Here is an 11,456-nt window from a genome sequence, read left to right on the forward strand (position 1 = left end):
AGTATTTTATGATAACAAAAGTAGTCTTCAAGTGAAAGTAAGAAACATTATTTCTCTAAAATCAGAACCATATTCATCCTTTTCTTGAGTACATGCATATAAGTTATTCATCTTTAAGATTAAGAGCCAGTTTTTGAGGTTTTTTTAATCTAATTTCTTTTCTTTTCAGCACACTGGAGCTGGAGCAGGAGGTGGTGGACAATCTTTGTCTAGCCCTGGCAGCTGTCTTGAAGACTTCCGAGCTACACCATTCATTGAATGTAATGGGCATGCAGGCACTTGCCACTATTTTGCTAACAAATACAGTTTTTGGCTTACAACTATTGAACAAAACCAACAGTTCAGAGCTCCACAACCACAAACATTGAAAGCTGGAAGCTTGAAGACTCGAATTAGTAGGTGTCAAGTGTGTATGAAAAGTATCGGTAACCGCCGTCGCAATAATGGAGGTGGCCGAGGTACACTCTCCTAACTAAAACTCCTGTTGAGTTAAAAGTGTAATAATTGAAGACTAACGCTGAGCAGAACATCAAGCAAAATGAACGTTTTTGTTTCGTTTTTTTTTTTTATTCTTTTATCAGAAGCAAAACTCTTTATCACCCTTTTGAGTGATAATATAAATGGCTTGCTGGACTTCCCAAGAGGTGCATTTTTTAAAATTCAAATGTCCTTATATTATTGGTGCTATGTACTTAGCTGTAGTATTTACCATACAGATCTTATTACCTTCATCAGTTACTGTAACTAAAAAAATAGAAAAATATTTGTAAATTAAATTAATACAAAATTAGAAAGAACTAATGTCTTAACACAGACACATACTTGAGTGCTCAGACACACACAAAAGGTTAGAGTATTTTGTTATTGATAGTTGATAGTTAAACTATCTTAGTTTCTGCTCTTTAAGTTTGACTTCTTCAATTTATTTTTACCTATAGATTCCATCTCTTCTGAACTCACAAACCCCAAATGCTATGTAATATTGTTGGTGTGGAATTTCTTACAAAACTGTAATACGAATTTTGTTCTTGTTTGATTATTATTTTAATAAATAATATTATTGTTGCAATTCATATATATATACATATATATATATATATATATATATACACACACATACATATATATATTTGTATATATATATACACACATATACATACATACAAGTATATGTATGCACATATATATATATATATATATATATATATATATATATATATATATATATACATATATACACATATACATACAAATATATGTATGCATATATATGTGTATATATATATATATATATATATATATATATATATATATATAGGGGTTTTTTTTTTACCTTTTGTTCTATCATCATCACCCTCAAACTATTTCTAATCATACTGTGATGTTTAAAATAAAACACTGCCAGGGGTTTTTTGTAAAGGACTTATGGAAAAACTTGTACTTTTTTAAAAGAGAATTTAACATCTTAATGAATTGCTGAAATGAGAGAAAATTAAAAGTGAAAATAACCATCTTCTCTACCACAAACAGATTGAGCTGGATTTTAACTATGCATCTATCAATCTATATTTCTTTTGATCTATCTAGCTATCAGTTTGTCTATTGGCTTACAGACAGTTAGTTAGATAAATAGATTGATAGAATGATACACATTCATTGACAATATATATTTAAAAATACATTTTTTATATATAGTAGAAACCTTAATTTTTAATGACTTTGTTGGCACAATTCAGTTATATGGTGATTTAAAATGCATTTCTGAGAAAAGAATAAAAAGATATGTATTTCTTTTTATATGCAAATAGTTTACTACAAATATTTTTCGATTTATTTTTTTTTTTAATTATTGATAAATATATTTTTTTCAAAAGAAAATTTGAAATGATGCTGAACATTACATTCTTCTTTGCACATCAAAAAAGATGACAGTATGGTTAAGTTACTGGCTAGTATATATGTATGTCTACAGTTAAATCTAATTCACTATTAATTACAAAACCGTATCTAATTTATAAATTTGTATATTGAAAGAAAGAAGGAAAAATAAAAGCAAGTGGTGAAAAGATTTTTTTTTTTTTTTTTACTTATCTATTCTCTATATTACCAGAACAGACAAATAATTTAAAAGAAAAGCTTTTAAAACATTCTATGTGCATGTAATACAATCTGGCTTGTTGAATGACAAGCAATTTCACTCATTTCAGGGCTCTCCTTCTCTCGCATAGCCTACAATGTGCAATGTTCATTTTTTTTACCAAATAATTTTTTTTATATTACTTGTAAATAAATGGAATGTATTCCATTACTTCTTCAGTACTGACTCAAATTATTATTATTATTACTATTATCATTGTTGCTGCTGCTGCTTTATACAGTGGTAAATTCTCATTTAATGCAACCTTTTGGCAAATTTCCATTCCTAGTTTGAATGGTTCTATTTACTGTATTATTTCAAATTTTCAACATATAGCTATATATAAATATATATTTTAATAACAAAAATAAAAACAATAATTTCCCTTTAAATTATCATACACCTTTAGAAACTAAATATTTAGAAATAGTCAGATTCTGTCTCGCACAGAACCAACAATAAAAGCACAATAGTTGATTAGTTTCCTTCAACTTGATTATTTCAATCACAATCTTTCTTAATGATCTAATGCTCTTTTTAGTAGGTGTTACACTATTTCATATTTTGGTCTCTTCTTAAAATTCAATTAATATAACACCCTTATTCTTTGTTTGTCACTGTTCAAAGCTTTTATAAAATCTTTCATCACATATTTAACAGTTTTGATAGTTCTGATATAGATATCCTTTCAAGAGTTAATATGGATATTCAGATGCTTAATGGGATATTTATTAATAAAAGAAAGCATCTCTTGTGTCAATAACTTTGGGTTGATTTTCATCATAAATGGTAAAGTATAAATCAAATAAATTATGCTTTTTATTGTTCCACATTTTACTTTTTTTTAACAAGTGTTCCTATGAATATTACCATTATTTATTGACAAGAACATAACAATCAATAACAGTAAGTAAGTACATTTAGTAGATGTCTAAACAATTTTACCAGGGGCTTTTGTTTTCATATGATGTCAAATTAATATTTATACAGATACAGTGATTGTAAATATAAATATATCTTATAATAATGCTCTTCCTCTCAACTTTAATATATAATGATACACAGCAACAATGGTTGGAGGTTAAATTATCAGACATTTAGCTCTGATTATGTGCTGATGATCTACTATGTTCAAAAGCAAGTTGACCAACTGCATGGTATAGATATTGCATACTATAACTAGATCATGGATGTATTGTTGCTTTTTTTTTTCTGTTATTATACTACAAACTCTCTCCTCTGGTATCTGAAGCTTTCATCCCATATTTATCTCGTCTCTTACTAGCCCTACTACATCTCATCCCTACCACTGATCTTACTGTAAATATATTACTTAGTCATTCCTTCACAGAGTTTCCACAACTTGTAATTCCCTTCATGCCCTTATTTTTCCTGTACATATTGGCTTACAGATGTTCAACTTGACCATCAACTATATCAGTACCACCAGTCTACGATGGCCTGCAAAGCAAAGACACTTGTCTTTCGTCTCCAACTAATTAATGATTTCTGACATTATCACAAGGTCATGTTTTCTGGTGGGAGCGAACAGTCAATTAATCAGTTTTCAGAACTTAATTAGTCCTTATTTTATCAACTCCACAAAGGTAAGAAATAAGATTAATCACTAATGATCATAAAAAGTGCACAAATATCAATACCTTGTTTCTTCTTTAGTATACAGTGATATATTTGAACTAAGATCCAAATCTTGGTTGCTATAGTCACAATGTTTCGGTCATTGAACACTCTGGCCTTCTTCAGGTGGCTGCTGTATTCTCTGGAGGTTCACTAAGGTTCTCTCATTTCCTAACTGAATTCATTATTTCAATCCAGGGGATGGGGAGAGTAGATGCTGTTCATTCTGTTGCCCATATATGAGAAGATATTATATTGATTATTCTTGTGATGCCATTTAACCATTCCACTTAAACCAGAGCATATATAGATTCACTTATCTGGAGATTGAACTAATGTTCATCAAATAAACTGAAGCATCAGTACTTAACCCTTTAGCATTCAGATTACCCTGTCAAATATAATGTATATTTATTCACATTGTTATGCATTATCTTGGAGCTTTGAGATTTTGATGATGTGCTTGTTTATTTTTAAAATGACATTATATGAGAGGTGTGAGAGGCTGGCTAATTCGTAAAGAAAACAAGTAAAATATTTGGGCCTGATATGGCTCATTTAAATGCTAAATGGTTAATTCATATATTCATCATATTTAATTATGACCTGCACTCAGCTACAGCCCTCACAATCATTCTATCAGACATCATTATCACTGAGGATCTATTCTAGTAAAAGCACATCTAGGACCACGTCTGAGAAACTAGCCTCTCTCTACGGCTACTATAATAGCTATAATATAATTCCTTGGAGTTGGCTGACTGCATACCATAATCACTAAATCTAATCCTTCCTTCCCAAAACATTTTCTGCTTGGAACAACTTCTCAGAACATATCTTTCATACAGGTATTGACTTATTCAAGGAAAACATTTATTGCATCTGTCTCACAGGTCTGTAATTTTTAGCTTCAGCCCTGCTACTTCCTGTGTGTTCTTGGAAAATGCCAATATCTAGCAACTTTTGAAATAGTATCTTTAGTGGTTTAGTGAGGCTGTATTTGCACCTCTTTAACAGTATGCCTGGGAGACCATCTAATCCAGATGCTGAGTTTGAATCTAAGTCATTAATAGCTGTAAATATATATATATGTACATATATATATATATACTTAGATATAAGGATTTACTTTTCGTAATGAGATATAAAAAAACAAGGCTATGTATAATTTAGAACATTTATAAATAGGTCTTACAGCTGTTTCCAGGATATTTATTATATCCCTTCATCAGAGATGATGAGAGAGGATGGTTAAGCAATAGTTGATTTAGATAAGATGGGAAATAGAGAGTGAATGCAGGGATATTGTATTTGTAAATCCATTGTTTAGGCAGAATGGTATACATATAAGATTCCAATACCTTATGAGTAAAATCCAACAGTCTTTGAAATTGGTCATTCCAAATACCGAGTTTATACACAGTGTTATTGAATCAAGGGTAGGGTAGCAAATATTTTTTACAAATTTCAGTACCAGTGGCCTAGCATGTACAAAAAGTCAATAGTCGACATATTATTCAATATAAAATAGTGTACATTTAAACACAAGATGTATTACCTATAACAGGCAATTTCTACACGCTAGAAGAAGCAGTCAAAATGACCGAAAACTATAAAATTTAAGCAACTTCAAAGGGAATGAAAAAATAAAAACTTTTACCTTGTTTTTACGGTTATACCTATAGGTTTCGAATTTTTTTAGTAAATAAAATAATTTACTAAGCAAATTCTCATCAGTAACCAAGCCATCCAAGACTAACCTATAACTATGAGACAAATAGCATATTATAATTTTTTCAAAATCCACCATGTAAACGCAGTTTCAGTCAGCAGAAAATGAAAAATGCTAAAACAAACTTTGAAATGCTAATGTTGATACTTAGATATATATATAGGGAAGCAAATATATTTACAAATTTCACTACCAGTGGCCTAGCATGTATAAAAAGTCAATAGACAACATATTAATCAATATAAAATAGTGTACATTTGACTTTTTATACATGCTAAGCCACTGGTAGTGAAATTTGTAAAAATATATATATATTAATATCAATATTAGCATTTCAAAGTTTGTTTCGGCATGTTTTATTTTCTTCTGATTGAAACTGCACTTGCGTGGTGCATTTTGAAAAAGTTATAACATATAACGATGGGACACGTGCTTAGTCTTGGATGGCTCAGTTACTGATGAGAATTTGCCTAGTAAATTATTCTATTTACTAAAAAAATTCAAAACCTATAGGTATAACAGTAGAAACAAGGTAAAAGATTCTATTTTTTCTTTCCCTTTGAAATTGCTTAAATTTTGTGGTTTTCAGTCGTTTTGACTGTCTCCAAGCATGTAGAAATTGCCTGTTATAGGTAATTTCTCCTGTGTTTAAATGTACACTATTTTATATATATATATATATTTGGTTTATTGTTCTTTAACAAAAATTGTACTGACAGTGACTTTGAATTTTTAAGCTAAGCCTTCATCAGATTGGTGTACATTTTGTGTGTACAGTTAGATGAATGTCTACTACTGTATGAGTTAGAGCTCCACATAGCTTATTATCCAGTCAGCTTCCATTGTAGTGGTTAAGCAACCACTACACTTAGTAGTGTTACTAGTTATAATGTACAGAGTATACGTAGTGGAAATTAAGATGACCATCAGTATAAATATTTAGTTCCTATATATGTTTTAACCATTGAAGTTATGTGGAACTCAGCATCGGATGTTTCAAGTCCATTTGGATACCTAACTGGAATGGATCATCAAAGAAACATTTTATAACACTGATCTCTGTAACAAAATGCAATAAAGTGTTCCCTGATGGTCCAAATGCACTTGAAGAATACTGTCTGCACCTTGTACTGTATAATTTAAGAAGAAAGTGAGAGTGTCATGTGATTAAAAAAAGGAAAGGTCTGGTGAACCTTGACTCAGGGAAATATTAATGCCCATGGCATACAAGGTGGTATCAAAAAGTTCTCAGACTATTTATGCTTAATATAAAATAACTTATTTGCCTAAGTCTTACCATCATCTTCAAAACAGTCACCTTGTGTGGCAATACGCTGGTCCCAGCATACCTACCGCTTTCAGAATCTGGCCTGGAAGTCATCTTCCATAAGTGAGTCAAAGACCTTGTATGATTTGCTCTGGATCTTGACAACAGTATTAAAATAGCAACCTTTAAGCTGCATTTTCATCTTGGGCATGAGATGGAAGTCCATAGGTGCTAAATTTGGCAAATAGGGCTGGTGTGGAAGTGATAGCATATTGTTTTTGGTGTGAAACTCATGAGTGAGTAGAGCTCAGTGACAGGGTGCACTGTCATTCTTCGCACTCCACAGATCCAGTCACTTTCCTCGAATGTCCTCCCTCAAACCCTTCAAAACATCGCAGTAGAACTCTCGACCGACTGTCTGGACCTGGAGGATGAATTCTTGATGAACAATACCACAGATATTGAAAAAAACGATGAGCATGCTCTTGAATGAGCTGCAGTTCTGTTGTGCCTTCTTTGGTTGTGGAGATGAATGGCTCTTCAATTATGACTGTTGCTTCATCTCAAGGTCATACTCAATGTCTCTGCAGCAGACTTCCCAAGTTTAACACAAACTTTCACATTGGCTCTTTGTTCCACCTTTCTGTCCATAACAAAATTGTAGATTACAGCACACACATGATCACAAAAACACAAATTTTACAACTTGCAAAGTAAATACAGCAATATCAATCAGCACACTGCTTCATGAAGGTTACTGCTAGCTCTTACTGCACACACAATTGTGTGCTGCCATCTATTGGCACAATAAAGAACTATTCCAGGAACTTTTTGATAAGTTTGCAATATGCATGCCTACTTAGACAAGCGAGATCTATGTGTTTGAATTTAATTTGAACCTCTGTAAATTAATATCTGTAAGAAAAACATGGTGGAGGGAGAATTCCAGAATTTTTTTAGCAAGGAATGATTGGACAAAGTCTGAATCTAGGGAGATGACACACAGTAAAGAAAGTGAGATGTTTGTTGGAAGACTTCGATAGAAAGGATATTCAACTTTATTAGAAGTACTCAGAGTAGAGGTAGAAGAGGCAGAGAGAAGAATCAACATATCTGTGGGCTGATGGCTGTAATATGTTAGTGAGAGGCTCTGACAGTTTGTTGAATTTATTAATTAGCAAGTTGATAGCTTCCGTTATCTAGGTGACCAAGTTAGTAGCAGAGAAAGGTGTGCTGAAAGTGTAGCTGCTAGAATAAGAATAGCCTGGGCAAAATTCAGAGAGCTCTTATCTCTGCTAGTGACAAAAGGCCTCTCGCTCAGAATAAAAGGCAGGCTGTATGACGCATGTATACGAACAGCCATGCTACATGACAGTGAAACATGGACCATGACTGCTGAGGACATGCGTAAGCTCGCAAGGAATGAAGCCAGTATGCTCCAATGGATGTGTAATGTCTGTGCATACTCGACAGAATGTAAGTACCTTGAGAGAAAAGTTAAACCTAAGAAGCATCAATTATGGTGTGCAAGAGAGACGATTGCACTGGTATGGTCATGTGGCGAGAATGGATGAAAATAGCTGTGTGAAAAAGCAGTTGAGGGGACCTGTGGAAGAGGTAGACCCAGGAAGACCTGGGATGAGATGATGAAGCACAACCTTTGAAAATTAGGCCTCACTGAGGCAATGACTTGTGACCGAGACCTTTGGAAATATGCTGTGCGTGAGAAGACCCGGCAAGCCAAGTGAGACCATAATCCGAGGCCTCTGCCAGGGGTGTAGCCAGCCCACTTATGCATACCTTTCCTTCATTGGACACTAAACTCTGCTTGCAAAGACCTGTTGAGCCAAGTGAAATCGAAATCGAACCAATTTCGACGACTGGCACCCATGCCAACCTCTCCTTCATTGGATACTAAACTCTGCTTGTGAAGACTTGTTGGGGCAAGTGAAATCAAAATCGTGATGGCACAAGCACCAATCGAGCATGATCATTGCCAGAGCAGCTGTTTGGCTTCCATGCCAGTGGCACGTAAATAGCACCATTTGAGCGTGATCGTTACCAGTGTCACCTTACTGGCACTTGTACCGGTGGCACGTGAAAAAACATTCGAGCAAGGTTGTTGCCAGTGCTGCTGGACTGGCTCTTGTGCAGGTGACACGCATGATACACCATTTTGAGCGTAGCCATTGCCAGTACTGCCTGACTGGCCTTCGTTACGGTGGCACGTAAAAGCACCCACTACACTCTCGGAGTGGTTGGCGTTAGGAAGGGCATCCAGCTGTAGAAACTCTGCCAGATCAGACTGGAGCCTGGTACAGCCATCTTGTTCGCGAATCCTCAGTCAAATTGTCCAACCCATGCTAGCATGGAAAGCGGACATTAAACAATGATGATGATGATGATGATTGGGTATAGGGTGAAAAGATAGATTACAAAAATTGAACATAGAGATTGTTAAGCCAATCAAAAGTTATTAATGGTACAGAAAAGAAGTGGTGAATAAAAGGATTAAATAGACTTTGAAAAAAGACTGCGTTAAAATGCACTTTGTAAATGAATTGCTATTTATATAATTATTAGTTTTAACAAGCTACACAACAGTGATCTTCAACCATTCTAAGAAGCCTTAAGAAGATTAGCAAGTATAATGAAGATCCTAAAGAGAATCACAATTCAATCCTTTCTAAGATATGTATTTAACAAGATAGAGGCATCAAGCTGTTAGATCAGGTTATGAAAGTTACAGAGAGGGTCATAGCCCAACTAATTAGGGAGCGAATCAATTTAGATGAGATGCAATTTGGGTTCGTGCCAGGTAAAAGCACTACTGATGCCTTATTTCTAGTGAGACAGCTGCAGGAGAAATACCTAGCTAAGGATAAACCTCTGTACCTGGCTTTCGTTGACATGGAGAAAGCCTTTGACAGGGTCCCCCGATCCCTTATCTGGTGGTCAATGAGGAAACTTGGGATAGAAGAATGGTTAGTGAGAGCTGTGCGAGCCATGTACAGAGATGCTGCCAGTAAGGTGAGGGTTGGAAATGAGTACAGCAATGAATTCCGGGTAGAGGTAGGGGTCCACCAAGGTTCCGTCCTCAGCCCCCTCTTATTTATCATAGTCCTCCAGGCAATCACAGAGGAGTTCAAGACAGGTTGCCCCTGGGAGCTCCTCTATGCTGATGACCTTGCCCTAATTGCGGAGTCACTATCAGAACTAGAGAAGTTTCAGGTGTGGAAGCAAGGTCTAGAATTGAAGGGCCTTAGAGTCAACCCAGCTAAAACCAAAATCCTAATAAGTAGGAAGGTAGATAAAACACAAACCCCTTCAGGTAGATGGCCCTGCTCAGTATGTAGAAAAGGAGTAGGTAGTAACTCTATAAGATGTACCCGGTGCAAGCTATGGACACATAAGAGGTGCAGCAACATCAAAGGCAGGTTAACTAGCAAGTTAGTTTTTGTTTGTGGCAGATGTTCAGGTGCAATAAAGACTGTAAACAAACTGGAAACAACTTCTATCTCATTCCAGGGTGAAAAACTAGAGGTAGTCGATAGCTTCCGCTATCTGGGCGACCAAGTTAGTAGTGGGGGTGGGTGCGCTGAAAGTGTAGCTGCTAGAATAAGAATAGCCTGGGCAAAGTTTAGAGAGCTCTTACCCCAGCTGGCGACAAAGGGACTCTCACTCAGAGTAAAAGGCAGACTGTATGACGCATGCGTACGAACAGCCATGCTACATGGCAGTGAAACATGGGCTGTAACTGCTGAGGACATACGTAAGCTCGCAAGGAATGAAGCCAGTATGCTCCGTTGGATGTGTAATGTCAATGTGAATACCCGTCAGAGTGTAAGTATCTTGAGAGAAAAGCTGAACATTAGAAGCATCAGTTGTGGTGTGCAAGAGAGACGATTGCGCTGGTATGGACATGTGGTGAGAATGGATGAGGATAGCTGCGTGAAAAAGTGCCACACCCTAACAGTTGAGGGAACCCGTGGAAGAGGTAGGCCCAGGAAGACCTGGGCTGAGGTGGTGAGGCAAGACCTTCGTACATTGGGCCTCACCAAGGCGATGACTACTGACCGAGACCTTTGGAAATGTGCTGTGCGTGAGAAGACCCGGCAAGCCAAGTAAGATCGTTGCCAGTGCCCCTGGACTGGCTCTTGTGCGGGTGGCACATGAGATGCACCATTTTGAGCGTGGCCGTTGCCAGTACCACCTGACTGGCTCCCGTAGGATTTTCGAGTGAGATCGTTGCCAGTGCCCCTGGACTGGCTTGTGCGGGTGGCACATAAAAGACACCATTTCGAGCGTGGCCGTTCTCGTGCGGGTGACACGTAAAAGCACCCACTACACTCTCTGAGTGGTTGGCGTTAGGAAGGGCATCCAGCTGTAGAAACTCTGCCAAATTAGATTGGAGCCTGGTGTTGCCATCCGGTTTCACCAGTCCTCAGTCAAATCGTCCAACCCATGCTAGCATGGAAAGCGGATGTTAAACGATGATGATGATGATGATGATTACCGAATAGAATAAAATATCAAGGAGACTTTTTGAGAATATGTCCAACATCACATCTGCCAAGTTTAACCAATACTATTAAAAATCTATACAAAGAAGGGAAACAGGATCAACTGAGCACTCAGAAAACAAGTTAATGGGACTTACAAATGATCTGGTGCTACAGCTC

General features: G+C 35.9%; 1 protein-coding gene across 1 annotated transcript in view; it reads left to right on the top strand.

Moving 5' to 3' along the window:
- Nucleotides 1-1,020, top strand: part of LOC106877515 (uncharacterized) — a 74,496-nt gene extending 73,476 nt beyond the window's left edge. Inside the window, exon 39 of the mRNA XM_089337827.1 lies at nucleotides 170-1,020. Coding sequence (XP_089193953.1) covers nucleotides 170-472 — 303 coding nt within the window. The 3' untranslated portion in view covers nucleotides 473-1,020. The remainder of the gene's footprint in view (nucleotides 1-169) is intronic.
- Nucleotides 1,021-11,456: the final 10,436 nt, after the last annotated feature.

The sequence above is a fragment of the Octopus bimaculoides genome, chromosome 19, assembly GCF_046866305.1.
Source record: "Octopus bimaculoides isolate indiv1 chromosome 19, ASM4686630v1, whole genome shotgun sequence".
Taxonomy (NCBI): domain Eukaryota; kingdom Metazoa; phylum Mollusca; class Cephalopoda; order Octopoda; family Octopodidae; genus Octopus; species Octopus bimaculoides.